The sequence below is a fragment of the Musca vetustissima genome, unplaced genomic scaffold (assembly GCF_032173495.1).
Source record: "Musca vetustissima isolate MV318-11 ecotype Yass unplaced genomic scaffold, APGP_CSIRO_Mvet_v1 utg66593, whole genome shotgun sequence".
NCBI classification, from domain to species: Eukaryota; Metazoa; Arthropoda; class Insecta; order Diptera; family Muscidae; genus Musca; species Musca vetustissima.
Window position 1 is genome coordinate 1 of NW_026880742.1, and position 26136 is coordinate 26136.

At 35.8% G+C, this 26136-nt stretch overlaps 4 protein-coding genes across 4 annotated transcripts; 2 read left to right on the forward strand and 2 right to left on the reverse strand.

Annotated features, from left to right (window-relative positions):
* Positions 1-1070: 1070 nt before the first annotated feature.
* Positions 1071-1557, reverse strand: LOC133326564 (general odorant-binding protein 56a-like). The gene is made up of 2 exons (XM_061535193.1): positions 1491-1557; positions 1071-1420 (listed from the first exon to the last, which is right to left on the reverse strand). Exons 1-2 carry the CDS (start codon positions 1545-1547, stop codon positions 1073-1075), a joined length of 405 nt encoding a protein of 134 aa, XP_061391177.1. The 5' UTR covers positions 1548-1557; the 3' UTR covers positions 1071-1072.
* A 3880-nt stretch (positions 1558-5437) lies between these two features.
* LOC133326565 (general odorant-binding protein 56a-like) lies at positions 5438-5966 on the forward strand. Its single transcript, XM_061535194.1, has 2 exons — positions 5438-5536; positions 5607-5966. The coding sequence occupies exons 1-2, from the start codon at positions 5480-5482 to the stop codon at positions 5952-5954; spliced, it is 405 nt and encodes a 134-aa protein (XP_061391178.1). The 5' UTR covers positions 5438-5479; the 3' UTR covers positions 5955-5966.
* A 6613-nt stretch (positions 5967-12579) lies between these two features.
* Positions 12580-13091, reverse strand: LOC133326563 (general odorant-binding protein 56a-like). Its single transcript, XM_061535192.1, has 2 exons — positions 13015-13091; positions 12580-12945 (listed from the first exon to the last, which is right to left on the reverse strand). The coding sequence occupies exons 1-2, from the start codon at positions 13069-13071 to the stop codon at positions 12598-12600; spliced, it is 405 nt and encodes a 134-aa protein (XP_061391176.1). The 5' UTR covers positions 13072-13091; the 3' UTR covers positions 12580-12597.
* Positions 13092-24928: 11837 nt separating this feature from the next.
* Positions 24929-25470, forward strand: LOC133326566 (general odorant-binding protein 56a-like). Its single transcript, XM_061535195.1, has 2 exons — positions 24929-25019; positions 25110-25470. Exons 1-2 carry the CDS (start codon positions 24963-24965, stop codon positions 25455-25457), a joined length of 405 nt encoding a protein of 134 aa, XP_061391179.1. The 5' UTR covers positions 24929-24962; the 3' UTR covers positions 25458-25470.
* The last annotated feature ends 666 nt before the right edge of the window (positions 25471-26136 follow it).

A 26136-nucleotide genomic window follows, 5' to 3' on the forward strand; every position in this document is an offset into this window, starting at 1 on the left:
ACGGCTAAAAAACGCATTTTAATTTTCTGTGGTCTAAAAAGCCATTTTAAGGCCTTTAAACGCTTCTAACGGCTAAAAAACGCATTTTAATTTTCTGTGGTCTAAAAAGCCATTTTAAGGCCTTTAAACGCTTCTAACGGCTAAAAAACGCATTTTAATTTTTTGTGGTCTAAAAAGCCATTTTAAGGCCTTTAAACGCTTCTAACGGCTAAAAAACGCATTTTAATTTTCTGTGGTCTAAAAAGCCATTTTAAGGCCTTTAAACGCTTCTAACGGCTAAAAAACGCATTTTAATTTTCTGTGGTCTAAAAAGCCATTTTAATTTTAAGGCCTTTAAAATACATTTTAAGGCCTTTAAACGCTTCTAACGGCTAAAAAACGCATTTTAATTTTCTGTGGTCTAAAAAGCCATTTTAAGGCCTTTAAACGCTTCTAACGGCTAAAAAACGCATTTTAATTTTCTGTGGTCTAAAAAGCCATTTTAAGGCCTTTAAACGCTTCTTCTAACGGCTAAAAAACGCATTTTAATTTTCTGTGGTCTAAAAGGCATTTTAAGGCCTTTAAACGCTTCTAACGCCTAGAAAACGCATTTTAATTTTCTGTGGTCTAAAAAGGCATTTTAAGACCTTTAAACGCTTCTAACGCCTAGAAAACGCATTTTAATTTTCTGTGGTCTAAAAAGGCATTTTAAGGCCTTTAAACGCTTCTAACGCCTAAAAAACGCATTTTAATTTTCTGTGGTCTAAAAAGGCATTTTAAGGCCTTTAAACGCTTCTAACGCCTAAAAAACGCATTTGATTTTTTTTTTTTTTTTTTGGTCTAAAAAGCCATTTTAAGGCCTTTATAATTTAATGTATTTTGTAAACATTTCTAGAAAACCAAGGTTTGTGTCAGAACCTAAAATGCTTTGAAAATTAATGATTCAAGTACGATTGAGTTATTATTGTAACAATTAAAAACATGTTTTGGGTTTTTTTAATCTAAAATTTATAATTTTAGATTTTTAAGTTTTATTTTTTATTATTTTCCAATCACTTATCCCTAAAATCTCTCTAAATCGATTTAAGCTCCCTTAAAAAGCAGCCTTGAAGGAATGGAAACATTGGAAGGTCTTGTAACCGGTTTCACAACGATCTTCAGCCTTGATGCCCTTGCATTTTTCCAAAACAGTCTTGGCCTTTTCCTCACCAACCAAAGCGCCCAATTTAGCAATGACAACATCGTCTTGGAGTTCATCATTTTTCAAGGTACCGGCACGTTCAAAGAAACATGTTCCCAAACATTTGAAAGCCTTGGAGGGGTTTTCAATATCCTTGTTGCGGAATTTCATAACATCCTCTTCGGGGACATTTTCCTGTTTGGCACACTCTTCGATGTAGACCTTAGCCTTGGCTCTTTGTTCTTCGGACAATTCAAGGGGCTATATAAGAGAAACAATTAAATTAATATATTTTATAACTATCCTTGGTTCCCTTCATTAAAAAACTTACATTAGCCAAAGCGGAGGCAACAAAGCAAACAACAGCCAAAGTAATGAAAGCCTTCATGATGATTTTTTTGTAGAGCAGATTGTTTTGAAACGCTTGCGTTGATAGTTGTAAGTTGTGTGATGCTCATTGTCTAATTCTCTGGGCTTTTTATAACAAGAAGATTTGTGAAAATAAGTATTAGAAATTATAATAGTTCTCACCAGATGTGTTTGTTAGACAAGAAAACACCAAAAACCACACACTCGACTTTTACACCCTTTAATGGCCAATAAAATTTGGTAACCGGTTTCTTCGACATTTTGGCAAATTGAATAAAAAGCGTTGTTTTGTTTTTTGTAACACATGTTATTATTATTTTTTTTAATATTAAGTACTGTCTGGCTTTCTGTCTGGCAATCATGATGATCTATTATAAAACGTTTTTTTTTGCGTAGGAAATAAATCAGGGCTTTGAATTCGATTGTTACTGACCTAATATTATTTTCCATAATATTTTTTAAAGCAAAAAGAAATTTTGTCTTGCTTAATATTCCAACACATACATTAGTTAGGTGTGTATAATTATTGATGTTAGGGATTAAAGAAAATTGACCTAGAAGCTTCGTTAAAAAAGGTACAACATAATATGGAAATTTTTGTATTTGTAATGCAATTGAAGGACTGAAAGTCCAAGTTTATTATTTTGAAATGGAATAAACACATCTGGCCTAAGCAAAAAATTCCTTGGGGGATGTGCAAAAATATTCTGCGTTGACCCATGTGTTTCAATTGTTCCATGTTCGGTATTGCTGAAAACTTTAGCCCAATTTTCCTACTGAATTGGAGTTCATTTGAAAATTTTTGGGTATCAAAGGATGTGAAACATCATATGTATGAAACTAATACAACCTAACCCTAATAAAACCGAAACTATAAGAGAGTGGTTTCAAAAATTTGAATTTCACTTATTCAAGAAAGTCCCTTAAAAATTTCAAAATTTCAATTTCAAGTAAAAATCTCAACAGAAATCAAGCCCACCTAATAAGAACCCAACTTGCTGAATTTCAGCGAATTCGGTTGAAAAACAAACCTATACAAAATTTCAGCACCCTAACTCAATTCCTTCAGAATATAGCGTGATTACAACAGACGGACGGACGGAAGGACATGGCTAAATTGTCTTAGAATTTTACTCTGATCAAGAATATATGGAGGATATGTTAAAAATTGGACCCTTTTGAGAATCACGAACCTTTTATACAAAATTACAATCATATATGTGGGAGAAATGAGAATAAAGCCTCCGACATACTGCCCCAAAACATTAGCCGATATTGAAACATTTTTGTAGGAAGATTTGGCATCCCATAAGAACCTAAAAATTAAATTAGAGCCAAATAAACGAGGAGGAGAGAAACTTAGGCCAAAACTGATTTTTTTTTTTTTGAAAGGAGATTTTCTACTCAATGAAAACCCAAAATATAACGTCAATTTGGTTGAAACACATACCCAAACTCTTTCAAACACATAAATTCGGAATGTAGCGTTATATAGGTTCTACCCTAAAAAATGGATTAATATTGATAATTTTCGAAAGGAAGATTTACTACCCAAAGAGAAACCAAAGTACTAAAAAATAGACGATTAGGTTAAAACCGGTGCCGCAGGGTTTCAAAATACCAATAATTTTTGGGCGTACTGTGCTATGTGGCTGTACCTAAATATTGGGACCAATATTGATAATTTTTAGTGGGTAGATTTGTAACCCAATGACAACTCAGAATATCAGATTGGCGTGAATTCGGTTCAAAAACACGCAACAAATTCCCAAAATACCTAATATTTGGGGGTTACCCTTATTTGAGGGCTACCCTAAAAAAGTGGGCTGATAAATTTAATTTTTAATACCAACAAGTGAAAAAGCGTTAAGTTCGCCGGGGCCGAACTTTGGATACCCTCCACCATAATTATACTGACAGATACATGCAATGAAAATATAGGGAACATACCAAAAAGTGGGCATATACCGATAATTCTACAAACCGATTTATGTAAACCATTATGTGCATCAAATACAAACTTCAGCAATTTTTAATGGGGATTTTTCCTAAAATCTGTAAGATCCAAAAAGTGGACTGATATTGATAACGCATGGTAGAGTATAAAATCCTCAAACTACTGTAATTTAGATTACAAAGTTATATGAGTATATACCTAAAGGGGGACCAATATTGATTACATAGTGTAGGAAATAGTGAATATTTGGGGATATCATTATATGAGGGCTATGCCTAATTAATGACCGGTATATGCCAATTTTGAACCGAATATTTTAATTGTTTATCTCAATTCTTTCCTTCAGGAGGTATCACTATATTGAGGATATGCCTAAATGTCTGACTATATATTTCAAGAACCTCAAAATATCGAAAATGGGGGGTACCCTTATATGGGGGCTACCCGAAAAAATGGACCTATATTTATAATTTTTTGTGAAGAGATTTGCTACCCAATAACAACTCAAATTACTAAATTACAGCCAATTAGGTGAAAAAATCCGATCAAAACGCCCCAAAAACTGGAAATTGGGAGGTACCGTTATATGGGGGCTACCAGAAAAAGTGGACCTATATTTATAATTTTTAGTGGGGAGATTTGATACCCAATAAGAACCCAAGGTACCAAATTTCAGCGAATTCGGTTGAAAAACGCGCTCAAGAACCTCAAAATACTGAAAATTGGGGGTACCCTTATATGAGGGCTACCCGAAAAAATGAACCTATATTTATAATTTTTAGTGGGGAGATTTACTACCCAATAAGAACTTGAAATACTAAATTTCAGCGAATTCGGTGAAAAAAAATCCGGTCAAAACCCCCCAAAAACTGGAAATGGAGAGTTACCCTTATATTGGGGCTACCAGAAAAAGTGGACCTATATTTATAATTTTTTGTGGAGACATTTAGTACCCAATAAGAACCCAATGTAGCAAATTTCAGCGAATTCGGCTGAAAAACACGCTCAAGAACTTCAAAATACCGAAAATTGGGAGGTACCCTTATATGGGAGCTATGCCTAAACGTGGACCGATATAGCCCATCTTCGAACTTGACCTGCCTGCAGACAACAGACGACTCTGTGCAAAATTGTGGCGTTCTATCTGAATTCGTTTAGACGCTAGAGTGATTACAACATACAGACAGTCGGACATGCTTAGATCGTCATAGAATTTTACGCTGATCAAGAATATATATACTTTATAGGGTCGGAAATTTTTATTTCGATGCGTTACAAACGGAAAAACAAATCTAATATACCCTCCATACTATGGTGGAGGTGTTATATCAATATATTTACAAAAGCCTTGGGTGTTATATCAATATATTTGCAAAATTGTAAAGCTCTCTGGTGAATATTGCGAGGCAGGCGGAAGGACGGGCATGCCTAAAACCGCATAAAATTTTTACTTGGATCAAGAATATAAACGTATACTTAATCGGTTCTAAGGTGAATAATTCGAGGTGACAAATTTAATATACACTCCACAGTGTGGTGGAGAATATAATAATATAAGGGCAATACTAATCGAATTCAAAGCCCAAATTTATTTCCTACGCAAAAAGCGATTTATAATAGATCATCATGATTGTATTGCCAGACAGAAAGCCAGACAGTATGTTCCAGTAAAAAAATATGTGTCGCATAATACAACAATAATCCGTTAATTGTTATTCTTTTTGCCAAAATATAGACAAAAACCTGTTACCAAATTGTATCGGCCATTAAAGGGTGTAAAAGTAGACTGAGGGTTTCGTATCTCTTTTCTTGTCTAACACGCACACACATACACACATCTGTTGTCTGCTGAGAATTATTATAGTTTCTAATAATTCTTTTCACAAATCTTCTTGTTATAAAAACACCAGAAAATTCGGCAAACAACATCACACAATTTACAACTATCAACGCAAGCGTTTCACAACAATCTCCTCCTCCACAAAAAAATCATCATGAAGGCTTTCATTACTTTGGCTGTTGTTTGCTTGGTTGCCTCCGCTTTGGCTAATGTAAGTTTTTAAAGGCGAACAATAATAATTTTTAAATAATTCAAAATTTCCTTTTTTTTATCACATTTAGCCCCTTGAATTGTCCGAAGAACAAAAGGCCAAGGCTAAGGTCTACATCGAAGAATGTGCCAAACAGGAAAATGTTCCCGAAGAAGATGTTATGAAATTCCGCAACAAGGATGTTGAAAATCCCTCCAAGGCTTTCAAATGTTTGGGAACATGTTTCTTTGAACGTGCCGGTACCTTGAAAAATGATGAACTCCAAGACGATGTTGTCATTGCTAAATTGGGCGCTTTGGTTGGTGAGGAAAAGGCCAAGACTGTTTTGGAAAAATGCAAGGGCATCAAGGCTGAAGATCGTTGTGAAACCGGTTACAAGACCTTCCAATGTTTCCATTCCTTCAAGGCTGCTTTTTAAATGCGAATTTTAATTAATATAGATAAATGTGAATGATTTGATGACAATGGGAAAAAATAAATAATAGAATCTAAAATTATAAATTTTAGATTTAAAAAAAGAAATAACCTGGATTTTTAATTATTATTAAAAACACAAAAACAAAATTATCGCGAAATTCTAAAAAATATGATAGAGGGGCTCAAAAGAGGTGGAATGTGTATCTGCATTTTCGGTAAATTTACGTCATGAGGTAACCTAAAAAGGCATGGCAATATTTCACATTTCCATGACATTTGAAAATATTTGGATTCATATTTCTTGAAATATTACCATTTTTGGGATATGGTGCCTTTGGCAATATTACCGATATGAATGTGAGGTATATTTTTGTTTAATACCTGACGGAACTTTGATTTTTTTTTTTTGGAAAATCGCCTATTTTTGGCCACGAACTAAGATTAAAACCAGTAAGGAAAGTAGTAAAGTCGGACTGGGCCGACTATATGATACGCTTCAGCACTTCGGTAATCTATCTATATATATAAAAGAGCTTAGTGTTAAGTGAGTGAGTGAGTGAGTGAGTGACTGACAGATCATCGCCCAGACGAAACGGCTAAAGCTAGAAGCTTGAAATTTTGAGTGTGGGTTGGTGTTGGTGTGTAGGCGTGAGATAAGGCTGGGTTTTTGGAAATTCGAACTAGAAGGGTACGAAAAGTACTAAAATGTACCAAATATGGTACCCTTTGTATTAGGCGAACGTGAAGAGCTAGAATTCTGAAATTTTGAATGTGGGTCACTGATGTAAAGTTAGGAAGATGTACAAAAGCGTTTTTGGAAATTCGTACTAGGACGGTACGAAAAGTACTAAAAAGTACTAAATGTGATACCATTTGTATTTGGCGAACCGGTAGAGCTAGAACTCTGAAATTTGGATTGGTGGTCGCTGAGTGTAGGATAGATGTACCAACGGGTTTTTGGAAATTCGAACTATAAATATCCGAAAAGTACTAAAATGTACTTAATTTTGTACAATTTCGTAGAATGTGAATTGATGGAGCTAAAAACTTGAAATTTGGAATGCGACTTAGGGATGAGATGTAGAGTCTATTTAAGGAGATGGTTTTGAAAGCGTGTACTCATGTGTACGAAAGGTACTATATGATACTATATTTGGTACAAATTCAATTTGGAGATACAAATGGAGCTGGAGTCCTGAAATTTGAAATTAACATTACCGTCGGAGTGCAGAATTGGGAATGTACGTAGTTTTGGAATTCTTTTTACCCAGTTTCAGTAATTTATATTCATGGGTACTAAATGGTACTAAATTTGGTACAATTTGAATTTTATGCGAACCAATAGAGCTAGAATCATTAAATTTGGAGTCAGGATCACTGTTGGGGTGTAAGATCGATATATGTAGGAAGTTTTAAAAATTATTACTAATGTGTACTAAATTTGGTACAATTTGAATTGTGGATGAACCGATAGAGTTGGAATCCTTAATCTTGGATTTAGGATCACTCTGGGGGTGAAAGTTTGGGTTAAGTGGGACGTTTTGGAAATTCGTACTACTGTGTACTAAATTTGGTACAATTTGAATTGTGAGTGAACCGAAAGAGTTGTAATCCTGAAACTTGGATTTAGCATCTCTGTTTGGGGTAAGTAAGAAGTTTTCGAAATTCGTACTACTGTGTACTAAATATCGTACAATTTGAACTGTAGGTGAACCGATAGAGTTGGAATCCTGAAACTTGGATTTAGGATCATTGTGGAATGTAGGATTGGGGTATTTAGGAAGTTTTGGAAATTTGTACTACTATGTACTAATTTTGGTACAATTTGAATTGTGGGTGAACCGATAGAGCTGGAATCCTGAAACTTTGAGTTAGGATCACTGTGGTGGTGTAGGATTGGGGTATGTAGGAAGTTTTAGAAATTCATACTACTGTGTACTAAATTTGGTACAAATTGAATTGTGGATGAACCGATAGAGTTGGAATCCTGAAACTTGGATTTAGGATCACTGTGGGGGTGTGTAGGGAGTTTTGGAAATTGGTACTACTATGTACTAAATTTTGTACAATTTGAATTGAGGGTGAATCGATAGAGCTGGAATCCTGAAACTTGGATATAGGATCACTCTGGGGGTGTAGGATTGGGGTCTGTAGGAAGTTTTGGAAATTCATACTACTGTGTACTAAATTTGGTACAATTTGAATTGTGAGTGAACCGATAGAGTTGTAATCCTGAAACTTGGATTTAGGGTCACTGTGGGGTTGTAGGGTTAGGGTAAGTTGGAGGTTTTGGAAATTCATACTACTGTGTACTAAATTTGGTACAATTTGGATTGTGAGTGAACCGATAGCGTTGGAATTCTGAAACTTGGAATTAGGATCACTGTGGGGTTTAGGTTTGGGTTAAGTAGGAAGTTTTGGAAATTCGTACTACAGTGTACTAAATTTGGTACAAATTGAATTGTGGATGAACCGATAGAGTTGGAAATCTGAAACTTGGATTTAGGATAACTGTGGGGGTGTGGGATTAGTAAGAAGTATTTTAAATTCGTACTACTGTGTACTAAATTTTAATTTGGAAACATTATGGGGTTGTAGCATCGGGGTATGAGGGAAGTTTTGTTTGAAGTAGAAGGGTACGAAAAGTACTAAAATGTACCAAATATGGTACCCTTTTTATTAGCGAACGGGAAGAGCTAGAATTCTGAAATTTGCAATGTTGGCCACTGATGGAAAGTTAGAAAGATGTGCAAAAGGGTTTTTGGAAATTCGACCTATAAGTTTACTAAAGGTACTAAACTTTACTGAATTTAGTTCCTATGGTATATATTGAACATATATAGGTGGAATCTTGACATTTTAAATGGAATACAGGTTGGGAAGTGGTGTTGATGTACGGAAATGGTTTAAGACATTCGTATTTATGTGTATAAAAAGTGTAAAATGGTACTAAATTCCCTACTATTTACCTTCAGTTGAGTGTGTAGAGATGGAATCTTGATAATCGGAATTAGCTTTAAAAAATCGTACTTATTTGTACGAAAAGTACTAAATGGTACTAAATTAAAAATAAGGTTGGAGTGTAGGATGAGGTAGTTTTAAAAATTTGTAATTATCTGTACTAAATGGTGCTAAGTTTAGTACAATTTAGATTTGAATGAAAGGATAGAGATGGAATGATTTGAAAAAAAATTACTCTTATAGCAAAGAATTGAGACAGTGTTGGAAATTCGAAATCATGAGTACGAAAAGTACTAAATATGGTACAATTTGGATCTAAGTGAAGAGATAGTGCTGTTATCCTGAAATTAATGAATAAAATTACTGTTTCAGTGGGAAATCGAGGCAGTTTTAGAAACTCCTACTTACGTCTACGAAAAGTAATAAATGGTACAATTTGGATGTTGGTGAACGAATAGAGCTGGAATCTTTAAATGTGGACCTAAGGTTGTTATTGGAGTGCATGACTAAGGTATTCTTGGACATTTTTAATTTAGGTACGACAACCAAAAAATTTGGTACAATTTGGACTTTGGTGAACGGGTAGAACTCGAATCCTGAAAGTTGCAACTTAGGTTACTTTGGGAGTGTAGGAAAAGTACAGAATGGTGCCAAATATGGTACAGTTTATTGAACAGATAGAGCTGAAATTCTTATATTTGGACTTATGATTGAAAGCAGGTTTGGAATATTGAGATTGGTTTGGTATGTGGGTACGAAAAGTGCGGAATGGTTTCACACAGAGCTGAAATTCTTAAATTTGGACTATTTGAAAGAAGGATTGAGGTACATTTGAAAATTTGTACTTATGAGTACGAAAATCACTAAATTTGGAACAATTTGGACTTTGGTGGAAGTAAGATTACTTTTAGAGTGTAGGATTGATGTAGTTTTAGAAATTCTTACCTATGAGTATGAGAATTACTAAATGGTACTAAATTTAAAACAATTTGTATTTGATTGAATCTTGAGATTTGGAACTTAGATTACTGTTGAAGTGTAGTATTGAGCTATGAAGACAACTTTGGGAACTCGAATTTATGTGTACCAATAATAAGTAGAATAGAAAATTCACTAAATTTGGAATAATTTGAATTTTGGTAACGGAGAGAGCTGGAAAAATAAAATTTAGAATGATGGTCATTTACAGAGAGTTACAAAGAAAGACCAAAGGGTTTTTGGTACTAAATTTAGTGGAGGTGACGGTATAGAGGTAGTCTTGAAAATGTATAATTATGTGTTCGAAAAATTCTAAATGGAATTACATGTGGAACCTGTACGTTTTTGCTAAAGTGTGGATTTCGGAAAGTAGTGCTTATGTGTATGAAGAGTACTTAATGGTAATAAACTCGATATTAAATGTAGGAATAGAGGTGGAATTCAGAACTATAGTACAAATATTTATACGGTATTCACGATCTCCATATAAAATATTTTTTTATTCCCTTTCCGCATACGAAGTAGCGGGTACTTTGCTAGTATTCTACATATGTCTCCTAACAGAATCCGCCATTTGGAAATAACATTGACATGAAATTGAATACCCGTTTGTATTATATATGGAACATGTGTCTGCATCTGTACCAATTAAAAAAATATATAACGTCGTTCTCGAAACTCAACACACACATTATAGACTTAATTCGGTACGCTATGCCAAAATTCGTGCAAATCAAACGATTTCCAGAAACATTAGTGGACCATTTACCTTAAATCTGACGATGATATATATGGGAGCTATATCTAAAACTGAACCGATATTATAGACGCTATTCAGTACGCTATGCCAAATTTCGTGCAAATCGAAAGATATATAGGATCTTCGGTGCACCAAATAGCTTAAATCGGAAGATGACTATATCTAAATCTGAACCGATATTCACGAAACCTTCCACACATCATTCCAGACTTAATTCAGCACGCTGTGCCAAATTTCGTGCAAATCCAAAGATATATTGAGACTCTGGTACACCTTTTACATTAAATCGGACGAAAATATATATGGGAGCTATATCTAAATCTGAACAGATTTTTCCAATTTCAATAGGGTCCGTCCTTGGGTCAAATAAGTGACCTGTGCCAAATTTCACCCAATTCGGATCATAAATGCGAGCTGTACTTTGTTTACAATTTAACATGGAGAGACGTACAGACGGACATGCATCGACTCAGAAAGTGATTCTATGCATATTCTTAAAAGGAACCATGAGTCTATCTCGATTATTTTTGCCTCTTACAAACATATGCACAAAGCCATAATACCCTGTACCACAGTGTGGTGAAGGGCATATAAAGGAAGATCTTCACCGATTGGTTTTATGCTAATTCATACACATTCCCAGAGAAACGTGTAAAAATTTGGAATCGATTGGATATCGTGCCCGCCATTCCTAAAACATTGCTTCGAGAAAAGTGCTTTTAAAGTTTGAGAATAACACTTGCCGTCACTTGATACTGACACAATAAATCGGCTATATCTTCCAGAGTTCTTGAGATTTTCACTTGAAATTTTGTAGGTACATTCTAGAATTGGAGTAGATTCGAATTAAATAAGAAAAATTTTGACACCGAGAATGGGGGGTCCCCTTAAGTCACTGAACCAGAGAAAGCGATATAAAATGTATACCAAATATATAGCCGTCGATTTAGGACAAAAAAATTAAAAATGTAGCCATTTTTGGATTGAGATTTCTCGAAATCTTGCAATTTAGGTACATGTTGTCTGTATTAATATGACTGATATAAAAATGAGGAATATTTTTGTCTAATTCGTCGACTCCCTGTCGACTCTCTGTGACTTTTCCGTCCCCTTTTCAAGAAATGATTGAAACTAATATAAAACGGGGTTATAGCATATCGAAATATTCTACAAAAATATTCGCCATATAGATTTACTATAAGTCTCAGAATAGATCAAACTTCGAAAATCAGACTAAACGTCAATAATCTTAAAATATTTGAAAACTCGTTTAGGGTTAAAATCGATCTTATTTCGAATTAGTAACAATTTTTCCCACTAGATGTCATGTTAGAAATATGGCATAAAGGACAAAAATATCCTCCATCAAATTTTACTATAATTCACAAAAGAAACCGGTATATTTTATATATTCCTAACTTATTGACGTCATTTTAGGACAAGACTGCTTCTTAGGAGTATTTCGTCGAAGACAAAATTATTCTACATTGAATTTCATAACTAGTTACAAAAGAAAACATTTTTGTAATCTCGATATTTATTTGTAAAAAATTATCTCAAATTATCTAATTATCTCTATATACCCAATACAGTAAATTTCTTGAATTCGTGTGGGTTCGAATTAAATCAAGAAATGAAATTCAAACCAATAATGGAAGTCCCCTTAAAATAATTGTACGTTACAGCATTTGCCAACCAAATAAGTCAACATTTGGGATTTTTAGCGAAAGCTATCAGCATATAATACAAGAATGTTCCTAGAGCTGTTGGGAGTATTGAACTACCAAGGTGTTAATTATTTCATAATAATAATAATAATTCAAAATCGAGGTTATTTATTTTTTAAATCTAAAATTTATAATTTTAGATTTTTATATTTATTTTATCCATTTTTATCCAACCAGATCAAATCACGCATTTCTTTCGAAATTAACTTAAACCGCATTTAGTAAGCAGCCTTGAAGGAATGGAAACATTGGAAGGTTTTGTAACCGGTTTCACAACGATCTTCAGCCTTGATGCCCTTGCATTTTTCCAAAACAGTCTTGGCCTTCTCCTCACCAACCAAAGCGCCCAATTTAGCAATGACAACATCGTCTTGGAGTTCATCATTCTTCAAGGTACCGGCACGTTCAAAGAAACATGTTCCCAAACATTTGAAAGCCTTGGAGGGATTTTCAATATCCTTGTTGCGGAATTTCACAACATCTTCTTCGGGAACATTTTCCTGTTTGGCACATTCTTCGATGTAGACCTTAGCCTTGGCTTTTTGTTCTTCGGACAATTCAAGGGGCTGTACAAAATTAATTTAATATTTTTAGTTTATAATTATTCTTGTTTTCCTTCAAATAAAAGAACTTACATTGGCCAAAGCGGAGGCAACCAAGCAAACAACAGCCAAAGTAATGAAAGCCTTCATGATGATTTTGTATAAGAAATTATTTTCTTTCGAAACGTTTGCTTTGATAGTTGTTAAGTGTGTGATGCTGTTTGCCAGAAATTCGAGACTTTTTATAACAAGATTTTTTTTTTGCCAGAATAATTATTCAAATCTAAGTTTCAGTTTTCTCACAGTGATAGTAATGGGAGCGTCATCGCCAGACACCAAATTTGACAGATGTGTTTTTTTTCTGTTCATTCTTACTGTTGTATAGAATTAGTTCAACAGACAGCACACAATAGAAAACAGAGTAACAGCTTCACTCCACATTAACACATTAAAATGACCGATAACATTTTGTTGGCAACCGGTTTTATTGTCTACAAAATAAGCCACACTTTGATAAACTGCCACACCAAAAATAAGATGTGAATATTTAATTACCTTTACATTAATATGTATTTCTTTTTTTATGAAAATTACTGTCTGGAGTTTGAACCCCCCAAAACAGAAAAGTGCTGAATCATTATACATATTGGGTTGTTTTAGAATACCATTTCCTTGGTTATTTTATTGAGATATATCTTTTCTAATTAAATTGTACATACTCGTAGTTAGTTTCTATGTGGTTCCCCTTCATAGCAGAAATAATTTTTGCACATTTTGAAATTACAAATTTTTAATTTGAAGTATTTTAATCTAAAATGGTAAAAAAATGTTCAAAATGTCATAGTTCATATTAGCTCCAGGTGAAACTTATTACGCATGAAATTATGAAATTTTAATTTTTATTTGGTCTAGACGTATAGTAAAATGTTATGGTGTATATTATTATAGAATATTTTACAATGTTTTCAATTATATCTGGAGAATGGGACCAGAACCCCTTTAATGAATCGATGAGGGTTTAAGACATTTTAAAACCAGTGAGCGGATCTGAATAGTCGAACGGCCTATAGATCGACCCAAAAAAAAAAAAAAAAACACAAAAAGTTAAGTTTTCGGTTCACTTCATCCCAAAATTATTATCTGATCATCACCGAAAATTATAGGCGTTGTCCTTGACCATAACTGGAATCTCATGGAAATTTTCAAAGTGATCAGCACCTGTAAATATTTAAGTGTAACTCCCACATCTGAGCACATACAACCATATAATTGGTATCAATTTAAAGGTTAACCACTTATCTTGAACATACTATCAACTTTTTGGGTCTAAGTCCTTCAGGGGCAAGTATATACGCCATAGAATACAAATTTTGTCATTTTTCACACAAAAGTCAGGGACCATTTTACCCGCTAAATATTGACCGATCTTTATCAAAACAGGCATGCTTATTCCTTGGCCCTATCCCCTTCTCCATGCAAAAACTCGCGGTGTTTGAGCCATAATTGCGGCTTCTGGAGCGACCAGAAAATCAGACAAAAATAAAGTTTTTGGTCCATTTGGTCACCTAAATATTAACCGACCATTTCCAAAAACAATAGGGGTCTTCATTGGCCCCTTGGTCCATAACTGTGGCTTGTATCGTGTTTACAAATTATAATGGACGGACGTACGGACACACATGTCTAGATTGACTCAGCTAGTCGAGATATGACGACCAATATTTCGCGGCGTTACAAACTTTTGGGGCTGCACAAAGCTATAATACCCTGACAACATAGTTGTGTAGGGTATAAACAGTAAGGAAAGTAGTAGAGTCGGACTGCGCCGACTATATGATACCCTTCACCACTTTGAGTATATTCTACATAGTCTCCTAACAGACGTCGCCTTTTCGAAAGAACATTGACATGAAATTGAACGAAAGATATATAAGAACTTTAGTGCACCATTTCTGTTAAATCGGACGTTTCTGTTTAGATATAACTGTCATATATATCTAAACTGAACCGATTTTCACGAAACTTAGAACACATCATTATACACTCAATTCAGTACGCTATGCCAAATTTCGGGCATATCGAAATATATTTAGGGACTTTGGCGCACCATTTACCTTAAATCGGACAAAAATATATATAGGAGCTATATCTAAATCTGAGACGATTTTCACGAAACTTAACATACTTCCTTATAGACTCAATTTAGTACGCTTTACCAAATTTCGTGCAAATCGAAAGATATTTAGGGACTTTGGCGCCCCATTTACCTGAACAGATTTCCACGAAACTTAACACACATCATTCTGAAGCAAATATTTTAAGAAATTCTAAGCAGAATATTTAGGCAAATCTGGAAAACGGGGCAATATGTCCCTATTTAAAAGTCTAGTCAACGTTTTAATAAAAATACAATATTTCCAATTTTTAATGGCTATTATACCTCCAAAAGAAATTTTATTATAGATTCATCTTTGGTATAATTGTCCTATCAACTTATATTGTGGGTACTGCGATCTACATATTTGAACCAATAACAACAAGTAAGGAACGATCAAAAGTCGGACGGAGCCGACTATATGATACCCTTCACCACTTTGTGTACATACAAGAGATCATAATGTCTAAAATACCCTGTAGATAGAAGGGACATACCGTCTTTGCAAGACCATTGAAATTGAATTGGGCGAAAAAAATTGTGATCTACATAGATATTTCAACCAATAAAAAACCATACACACCATTCTGAAATCTATGAAAAAATGCATGTCAATCGGGCAGACTTGGATTTTTTTTGTGAAAACATTTGTATGAAATCATGCAAAATTATGTGAATCTGAGCCGATTTCAACAAAACTTCATAGACATCAAACTAGCTTTAATTCAGAATGATGTGAAAAATTTTTAAAGTTTGGTGTACCATTTAAATAAATTCGGAAGAATATATATAGGAGGTATGTCTAAATCTGAACCGATTTCAACTTAACATCACAGACATAAAACTGGACTTACTTCTATACGCTGTGCAATATTTTTTTCAATCGGACAAAAATTGGGAGTTTGGTGCAACATTTAACTAAAATCGGGAATGCAGTAACTAGAGGCACCACTCGGGGAGGGCTGATTTCACCGTTGCTATGGCTATTGGTAATCAACAACATACTGAATTCCATTGGGAAACGTTGGGGGGTTAAAACCACCGACTATACATTGGATATACTTGTTTGGTGGCACTGTCTACGCCACAAGTCATCCAGACACAAGACATCCAGCGAACTAGACAAGGTACAAAGAGCCGCCCGATTCTAATAGCTGGAGCCGCGAGGAGCACCCCACAAGTAGCTCTGAACGCAATGCCTCTGGGTGTCAGCATTAAGTTTCAGGCAGCGCGTAGTTCCCTAAGGCTGCATGAACAAAAGCTTTGGGGAAATTGTATACTGACTAAACTAGGTATGAGATTGGACCAACGTGTAAAATTAAGTTACTATATATCACCTTGAGATTTGACGATGTAGATGTGAAATGGGCGTAGAGAAGGCAGATTGCATGCAGGAATTTCATTGGGAAATGTTGGGTGCTAAAACCATCGACTATACACTGGATGTATAACACCATGATAAGGCACATCCTTTCCCTTGGATCTCTTGTTTGGTGGCACTGCCTGCGCCACAAGTCGACATTCAGCAAACTAGACAAGGTACAAATAGCCGCCACGATTCTAATAGCTGGAGCCGCAAGGAGCACCCCACAAGCAGCTCTGAACGCAATGCTGAACATAATGCCTCTGTAGGCAGTCCGTAATGTCCTAAGGCTGCATGAACAAAAGCTTTGGGAAAATTGTATCCTGAACGAACTAGGTATGAGATTGGACCAACGTGTAAAATTAAGTGACTATATATCACCAGTCCTGAGATTTGACGATGTAGATGTCGTTATCCCCAGTAGAGACGACTGGAACCATAGTAAACCTACTCTGGACGATCTGGCTTTCTATACAGACGGATCGAAGATGGAAGAAGGTACATGAGCTGTCGTCTACTGTGAAAGACTAGACTGTAGTGTTTTCCAAGTCGAAATCTTCGCGATTTGGAAGGCAGCGGAATTGATAAAAAGTCTGGATGCGGCAATAATCTCGGAGCATTTGCAAAGAGCCAGTCACGCTGGGTCAAGTCTAACTCTCATGGAATAAATCCAACAAAGACAGAACTGGTAATGTTCACTAGAAAAAGTAAGTTCGGCGTCTTTGCCCCATCAACACTGTATGGATTGCAGCTTCATCTGCCGCCCGAAGAAAAATACATTGGCACAATCCTGCACTGTCAACTACGATGGAACAGGAACGTTGAGCAACGGGCGTAGAGAAGGCAGATTGCATGCACGAATTTCATTGGGAAATGTTGGGTGCTAAAAGCATCGACTATACACTGGATGTATAACACCATGATAAGGCACATCCTTTCCCTTGGATCTCTTGTTTGGTGGCACTGCCTGCGCCACAAGTCGACATCCAGCAAACTAGACAAGGTACAAATAGCCGCCACGATTATAATAGCTGGAGCCGTGAGGAGCACCCCACAAGCAGCTCTGAACGCAATGCTGATCTTAATGCCTCTGGGTATTAGAATTGAGTATCAGGCAGCCCATATTGTCCTAAGGCTGCATGAACAAAAGCTTTGGGAAAATTGTATCCTGAACGAACTAGATATGAGATTGGACCAACGTGTTAAATTAAGTGACTATATATCACCAGTCCTGAGATTTGACGATGTAGATGTCGTTATCCCCATGGAGATAACCTACTCTGGACGGTCTAGCTTTCTAAACAGACGGATCGAAGATGGAAGAAGGTACATGGGCTGTCGTCTGCTGTGAAATACTAGACCTTGAGCTTACCTACAAGTTGGATAGCGACTGTAGTGTTTTCCATGCCGAAATCTTCGCGATTTGGAAAGCAGCGGAATTGATAAATAGTCTTAATGCAGAGTTCGTTGAACCGGTGTCTATCTTTGTGGATAGTCATGCGGCTCAAAAAGCCATCAAATCCTGTAACATCAAGTCTGAGGACGTCCTCGAGCGTAGACCAATTTTTGAAGCACTTACAGCAATCGGCAATGTTGGCTACCAGGACACTGTGACATCATAGGTACATCATCTCAATCCATAGATATAGCAATCGATGGATCTATCATGGATCTACCCATCTGCCACTTTTTCGGAACTTTGAGGTGTTCTTCGACGAACGAGCCAATGAACGTAGGTGCTATCTGGCTGACTCTGTCAACCAAGAGAACAAACTCACTGTTGAACCTGAGTAAAGCTGAAATTAAAGTAATGACATGTGTCATTACTGGTCATTGCAATATCGGGCCCTCAGTAAGTGGGGCCATGATGTTACTGATTACTGCAGACTCCGTGATGAGGAGGAGGAGACGAAAACAATTGAGCATCTCCTATGTCGATGTCCAGTCCTGACCTACAGACGGTACAGACTGAGGTGTGCTCACTTTTCACAGTGTCTTAGTTTATTTACAACTATTTAACCTCCTTTAATCTACAGCATCATTAGAAACCTAAAGTGGTTGGGAAAGTGCAGCCTTACCATGTAATAGGTTTTCTGTCCAAATTTCTATAGCCATCGAAACTATTTCCTACATACCTCCTTATACTTCCTTATTAGCTTCATATCTTTTCCATCCCCTTTCTCCCCTACAGATCTCTCCATATCTTTCATGGATGATCAGAATGAACTGGATGGTCTCTGAGTGCTGCTGCCACATTAGTGACTGCACATCCCTAATCCCAACGTAACCTACCTAAAATCGGGCGAAAATATATATGGGAGCTATGTCTAAATCTGAACCGATTTTCTTCAATTTCAATAGGGTTCTTCGTTGGACCAATGAAGTGAGTTAACATCAGCAAATGGACGGATATGCATAAATCGAACCATGTGTCAATTTCGTTTCCTTTTGCCTGTTACAAACAAATGCACACAGATATAATATCCTGCACCACAGTGTGGTTAAGTGTATAAAACCCGTAAACATACCATTCTGAAATCTATGAAAAAGGGTATGTCAATCGGGCAGACTTGGTTTCTTTGGTGTACCATTTGTATGAAATCGAGCAAAATTATTTATAGGAGCTTTATGTAAATCTGTACCTAATTGATCAACCGTGGCATACACCATTTGGCGAAATACACATAGACGAAAACTATCTCGTCTATGTGTATATCTGGGAAGGTATTATGAAATGAAGAAGAATTTAATATCCTATAGGGCATATCTGTAATCAAAATTATTAACAATTACTCTTATGGTGTATTAAATTTGTAATCAGTTATTGCTTCTGAAAATCTACTTACAACACATAACATCTATATTATTTTTAATTTTCCCAAAAACACGGATCTCAAATGGTATAATAAGCAATCATTTTTAAACACGAAGTACAATATTCAAATATTATATATGGCCCAATTATTACCGGCTTGTTTACTTTACTAATTAACTGCATAAAATTCCCCCAAATTCACAAATACAAAAGTATTGCATTTGTATATAGACCCATCTAGAATTTCTCTAATTTCTTATTATAATTATTGCATATATTAAAACCGATTATTTTCTCTCCCCAAAAAAAAACATTTTGTGCCTGACTCCTACAAAACAAACTTTTATTTTTTTCAATTTAATAGTTGGTCTGTTCTGTTTTTTTTTATTATTTGTTATGATTTGCCTGTACTTTGCCCCCGGCAAATTAATTTAGCCGGTAACCGGTTTGGGTTTCTTCGTTTATTTGTTTTCAGCCATAAATCTCTGCGACACGCGAACTCCAAACAACAAACAAATGTGGAAGAAACACAAAAAAACCTCAGACGTCATTTGCCGCTGGCTAAGATCACAACAACAACAACACTACTGCTGACTGTAACAAATTTTAAACGTGATCTCAAAACAATAAATGCTGTACATACGTATAATAGACAGACAGACAGAGTAATCACATCTCACCGTTGATCTCAAAGTCACTGAATTGATCAACGAAAATTAGTGGAAAATTTATAATTGCTGCACAGATGATGACTTGAGGTTGCACTGTTTGAAATTTATATGTCACTCTATTGAAATGATTAGGTCAATAATTTGTATGTCATAGACGAAAAATTCAGACATGCTAGGAAGTAGGAATTCGTATCATATGTAAATCATAATTTTTTTATTTGAATCTGTAACGTAGTCCAAAGTTCGTTTGTGTGTCAGGAAATTGATGTATCATGATTGTGTAACCAAAAAGGTAGATTTGTAAACAAATAACCGGTTACCGGCAATAAAAAGGGTGGACGGTTAACGACAATAAAATGGTGGCCCTCGAGAAAAAAGTGCCAAGTCACATACATATATTTAGTGAAAAACAAATGATTTCTTGGAGATGTTCCTAAGAAGCGAATAATTTCGAGGGGTTCTAGAATATTAATAAAAAATAAACTGTATCTATATCAGTGATGTACAGGCAGAAACAATTATATAATAAACATCAGAATAAAAAAATAGGAAATTTTGTTGTATGATTTGTGGCCATTTTAAAGGTAACTTCATAATGCCTCTCTCATAGTTTCAAGTCGAATTTCATAATCCTCCCTAGATACCAAATTTTATCGTTAAAGAAATTTTGCAATGCAAGCAAAATTTGATAATAGCTTGGTGCCAAGTCCGGGCTGTATGACGGATGCATTAAAACTTCCCAATCAAGCTCCCGAAGTTTCCTGCGAGTCACTGTATATGTTGTTCTGGTGTAACAACAACCGTTGGCCTATTCTGGCCGTTACTGGTCAATTGCTATCTTCAAACGGTTGGCCATATGGAAGTAACTCATAATAAATAAACCCCTTCCAGTCCCACCAAATGTAGGACATTCCTGGCCGTTAGTCTCGGTTTGGCCACCGTTTGAGGTGCTTCACCGCTCCTTGGCCACTATTGTTTTCGCACAGGGTTATCGTATGTGATCCACTTCTCATCACCATTCACCTTTCGTTTATGAAACTGGTCTATCGCATTCCGTTTGGCCAAGGCTTCGCAAATGGGCATTTGATACATCCTATTTTTTTCTGGCACCCAAACATCGAACTTCTTTTTTATACCCTGCACCACACTGTGGTACAGGGTATTATGGCTTTGTGCATATGTTTGTAACAGGCAAAAGAAAACGAGATAAACACATGGTTCCTTTTTAGAATATGCATAGAATCACTTTTTAAGTCGATTTATGCATGTCCGTCCGTCTGTCCGTCTGTCCATGTATTTTTGTGAAAAAGTACATGTCGCATTTATGATCCGATTTGGATGAAATTTGGCAAAGGTCACTTATTCGGCCCAAGGACGAACCCAATTGAAATTGGGAAAAATCGGTTCAGATTTAAATATAGCTCCCATATATATTTTCGTCCGATTTAATGTAAACGGTCCCTATATAACTTTCGATTTGCACGAAATCTGGTACAGCCTAATCATTAAGGTCAAGAATGATGTCTGCTAAGTTTGAAAATCGGTCCAGATTTAGATATAGCTCCCATATATAGTTTCGTCCGATTTCATGTAAATGGTGCCCCAAAGTCCCTATATATCTTTCGATTTGCACGTAATTTCGAATAACGTACTAAATTGAGCCTAGAATGATGTCTGCCCGGTTTCGACAAAATCGGTCCTGATTTAGATATATCTCCCATATATAGTTTCGTCCGATTTCATGTAAATGGTGCCCCAAAGTCCCTATAAATCTTTCTATTCGCACGAAATTTCGTACAGCCTAATCATTTAGGTCTAGAATAATGTCTGCCAAGTTTCGTGAAAATCGGTTCAGATTTAGATATAGTTTCGTCCGATTTCATGTAAATGGTGCACCAAAGTCGCTATATATCTTTCGATTTGCACGAAAGTTGGCATAACGTACTGAATTGAGTCTAGAATGATGTCTACCAAGTTTCGTGAAAAGAGGTTAAGATTTAGATATAGCTCCCATATATAGTTTCGTCCGATTTCATGTAAATGGTGCACCAAAGTCGCTATATATCTTTGGTTTGCACGAAAGTTGGCATAACGTACTGAATTGAGCCTAGAGTTATGTCAGCCTTGTTTCGTGAAAATCGGCCCAGATTTTGTACAACTCATGGCTCCCCCTTATTATAGATTGATTTTAAGTAATTGACGCACCTAGGAACCAATAGGAACAAAACGTTCTGAAATTAGTAAAACCTACCCTGTGACCAGTTTGTTTGAAATCGCTTAATATTTGGATAGAGCTTCCATATATATCTTCACCCGATTTCATGTAAATTGGGCATTATACTCCTCATGTTAGTCAGATTGACATCAAATTTTGCACAACGTAAAAAATTGAGCATAGAATTACGAATTTGCGTTTTCTAGAAGTACAGACATAGCCCAACGGATGGCCTATTTATATTTCTTTGAAGTCGATTTACATACTTTATGGATAGATCTAGGTAGATTCACATTTAGATAAATATCACATATTTTATTTCACCCAATTTCATGTTAATAGTCCTGTTTAATATACCCATAGTGGTGAAGGGTATCATATAGTCAAAAGCAAGGCCACCTCCCGTCAGACCAAACTCACACTCTACAAGGCGCTGATACATACTCGTGCTGTTATACGGATCTGAAGCATGGGTACGTACGCAGGCAGATGAGGCAGCTCTTGGAGTGTTTGAGAGAAAAATTCTCCGAAAGATCTATGGACCGATCTGCGTTGACGGTGAATATCGCCGTCGAATCAACCATGAGTTGTACCAGGTATTCTGGTACATCGACATTGTTAGACGTATTGAGTTGCACCGACTACGTTGGCTAGGTCATGTTGTGAGAATGGATGAAGATGCCCCATGCCCCAGAAGGCATATAAAAGCGAACCAGCTGATGGTTCACGCAGAAGGGAAAGGCTAAGAATACGTTGGAAAGATCAAGTCGAAGACAACATCGCCGAAAATGGTCTTTCAGTTTGGAAAAACTGCGCAAAAGACCGACGCGCCTGGAAATCTTTTCTAAGCTCGGCTTATGCAACGAAAGTTCTGTCACAAGCCAGCTAAGTTAGTAAATTGTAAACAATGTACAGGTCGCATTTATGATGAGAATTGAATGAAATTTGGCACAGCTCATTTATTTGGTCCAAGGACGAACGATGCTAAAATTGGGGAAAAAGTCGGTTCAGATTTACATATGGCTCCCATATATATTTTCGTCCGTCTTTAAATAAATGGTGCACCAATAACCCAATTGAGACAAAATTTTGCACAGCATACAGAATTAGGTCCAGTTTGATGTCTGCGAAGTTTTCTTGAAATCGGTTCAGATTTAGATAAAGCTCCCATATATATTTTCGTCCGATTTTAGATAAATGGAGCACCAATGTCTCCGCTTATCTTTCAATTTGCACAAAATTTAGCATAGGTGTATGAATTGACTCTAGAATGATTTGTGGTAAGTTTCCTGAAAATCAGTTCAGATTTAGATATAGCTCCCATATGTATATTTTCGTCCGATTTTCGGTAAATGGTGTTCCAAATTCGCAGTTTATTTTGCATTGGCACAAAAATACCAAATAGACATAGCATATTGATTTGAATGTAGAATGATGTGTGGTAAGTTTCGTAAAAATCGATTCAGATTTAGATAGATGAATTATTCGATTTGCACGAAATTTGGCACATCGTGCTGAATGGAGTCTAGAATGATGTGTCTTAAGTTGCATGAAAATAGGTTTACATGTAGATGTACTTCCCATGTATATTTCGTCCGATTTAACGTAAAGGGTGCACCAAAGTCCCTATATTTCCTCCGATCCTACTGACTTGAGTCTTGAATGACGTGTGCTAAGTTTCCTGAAAATCAGTTCAGATTTAGATATTTAGTAAATTGTGCACCAAAGTCCCTGTTTATCTTTCGATTTGCACAAAATTTGGCATAGCGCAAAGAATTGACTCTTGAATGATGTGTGCTAAGTTTCCCGAAAATCAGTTCAGATTTAGATATAGCTTCCATATATTTTTTCGTCCGATTTTAGGCTAATTGTACAGTAAAGACTTAAAAGGCGACGTCTGTTAGGATGCATATTATACCCAAATTGGTGAAGGGTATTATATAGGTTCAAACAAGGTATGTATAAAATCTTATATGCAGATTTACTTTTAGTATCATTTGTAACTTTGTAGTCATTTATAATATCGATTTTCATAGTCATCACCTTAACTCAACCACAGACACCCATTTCTAGAACAAATGAAAAGATACCAGTTCTATACATTGGCTTAAGGCGGCTAAACGTGTGACACAGTAAAAGGGGCAAAGGTCAATTGACTTTGAGCATCATATCTTTTTCAATATTATAAAACTCAAATGAATATTTATAATACAAAAATAGCAAAACTCCATTCGTGTTTCAATACATATTTAACAACACTCATATATGATAATAAATTAAATTTTAATCAACTTCTAAAAGCTATCCCTTCCTAACGAACGCCAATAATGAATTGTCAAATTTGCTACCGTTTAAAACGCCAGACGCTAATTTCCATAAAAAGATAATACATCAAAAAAGCTGGCAATTAAATATTCAATTTGACAAATATATTTTAACAAAACTATAGTTTGCGTTATTAGGCAAACCAAAAAAACCGGTTACCAAATTTAATTGGTCCCCATAAAGGTGTTAATGTAGAACGAAGTTGATGATATGTTTCTGTTGTTGCTTGCTTGTCTATTGTGTTATACGCTCAAACTATTGGCAAGCACGTCTATCGGGCGTGATATGTGTTGAACACCAACGCATCCATTACTGTCATGTTAGAGAGAAGTAAAAAAATACAAAAGCAGTGAAATGAAAGGTTTCCTATAATTATTTTCTCCAAAAAAAAACTTCTAGTTATAAAAAGCCACAAGTTTGAGCCAATTAGCATCACACAACTTACAACTATCCAAGAAAACGTTTCGAAAGAAAATAATTTCTTATACAAAATCATCATGAAGGCTTTCATTACCTTGGCTGTTGTTTGCTTGGTTGCCTCTGATTTGGCCACTGTGAGTTATGGGCCAACATTATTTTAAGGATAATTTTTTTTAAATTTTTAATTAATTTTTTTAAATAATTTTTTATTTCCTAATTTTTAGCCCGTTGAATTGTCCGATGAACAAAAAGCCAAGGCCAAGGTGTACATCGATGAATGTGCCATACAGGAAAATGTTCCTGAGGAAGATGTTTTGAAATTCCGCAACAAAGATGTTGAAAATCCCTCCAAGGCCTTCAAATGTTTGGGTACATGTTTCTTTGAACGTGCTGGCACCTTGAAAAATGATGAAATCCAAGATGAAGTTGTCATTGCTAAACTGGGTGGTTTGATTGGTGAGGAAAAGGCCAAGCAACTGGTTGAAAAATGCAAGGGCATCAAGGCTGAAGATCGTTGTGAAACCGGTTACAAGACCTTCCAATGTTTCCATGCCGCCAATGCTGCTTTTTAAGAATTTTGATTAGTTTTTAAGATTGTTAATAAATACAGTAAAATTGATATTTTAGATTTGTTATTTAAAGTAGGGTTATGCAGGAAGCGATCTCCACAACAGGGATGATCGATTGTTCCGAAGCATTTTTCCGCCGAAGTGGATATAATTTGGTTCTCGAGGCCTAAAAAAAAATTCACAGTAAAACTTCACAATTCTACACAAGCCTTATAACTTCTACACAAGCCACCATATTAAGTCTGCAATGATTTTTGAGAAGGTTGGTATGAAGGTTTCATATAAAATCGGCATAGAAGAACGGATGTGTCCTCGAATGAAATTTAACAAAAACTTGTGTCCGTCTGGAAAAGAAAGTACAGTCACACTTATGGACCATTTGGGGATGAAATAGATCAACAACTTTTCATGATATCTCCCCGCTGGAACATCGGAATCCGAAAATTCCAACGGTGTTAGAAAGAGCACATGTCTGTCTCTCGTATGAACTAGGATTATTGACTTCGCTCTAAAATTAACAAAATGGCGGATCTTTGAAGAAATATTTTTGGAAAATCGCCGATTTTTTACCAAAACCCAAGTTAAACCAGTAAGGAAAGTAGTAAAGTCGGACGGAGCCGACTATGTGATACCCTTCACCAATTTGGGTATATGCAACAGATGGGATCCTAAAAGACGTCGC

Bases quoted from the DNA above. Each gene is read 5' to 3' on its own strand.
- LOC133326564 (XM_061535193.1), bottom strand. From the start codon at position 1,547: ATGAAGGCTTTCATTACTTTGGCTGTTGTTTGCTTTGTTGCCTCCGCT. The intron at 1,421-1,490 runs GTAAGTTTTTTA...TCTCTTATATAG, and splicing joins TTGCCTCCGCTTTGGCTAAT to CCCCTTGAATTGTCCGAAGA.
- LOC133326565 (XM_061535194.1), top strand. From the start codon at position 5,480: ATGAAGGCTTTCATTACTTTGGCTGTTGTTTGCTTGGTTGCCTCCGCT. The intron at 5,537-5,606 runs GTAAGTTTTTAA...TATCACATTTAG, and splicing joins TTGCCTCCGCTTTGGCTAAT to CCCCTTGAATTGTCCGAAGA.
- LOC133326563 (XM_061535192.1), bottom strand. From the start codon at position 13,071: ATGAAGGCTTTCATTACTTTGGCTGTTGTTTGCTTGGTTGCCTCCGCT. The intron at 12,946-13,014 runs GTAAGTTCTTTT...AATTTTGTACAG, and splicing joins TTGCCTCCGCTTTGGCCAAT to CCCCTTGAATTGTCCGAAGA.
- LOC133326566 (XM_061535195.1), top strand. From the start codon at position 24,963: ATGAAGGCTTTCATTACCTTGGCTGTTGTTTGCTTGGTTGCCTCTGAT. The intron at 25,020-25,109 runs GTGAGTTATGGG...CCTAATTTTTAG, and splicing joins TTGCCTCTGATTTGGCCACT to CCCGTTGAATTGTCCGATGA.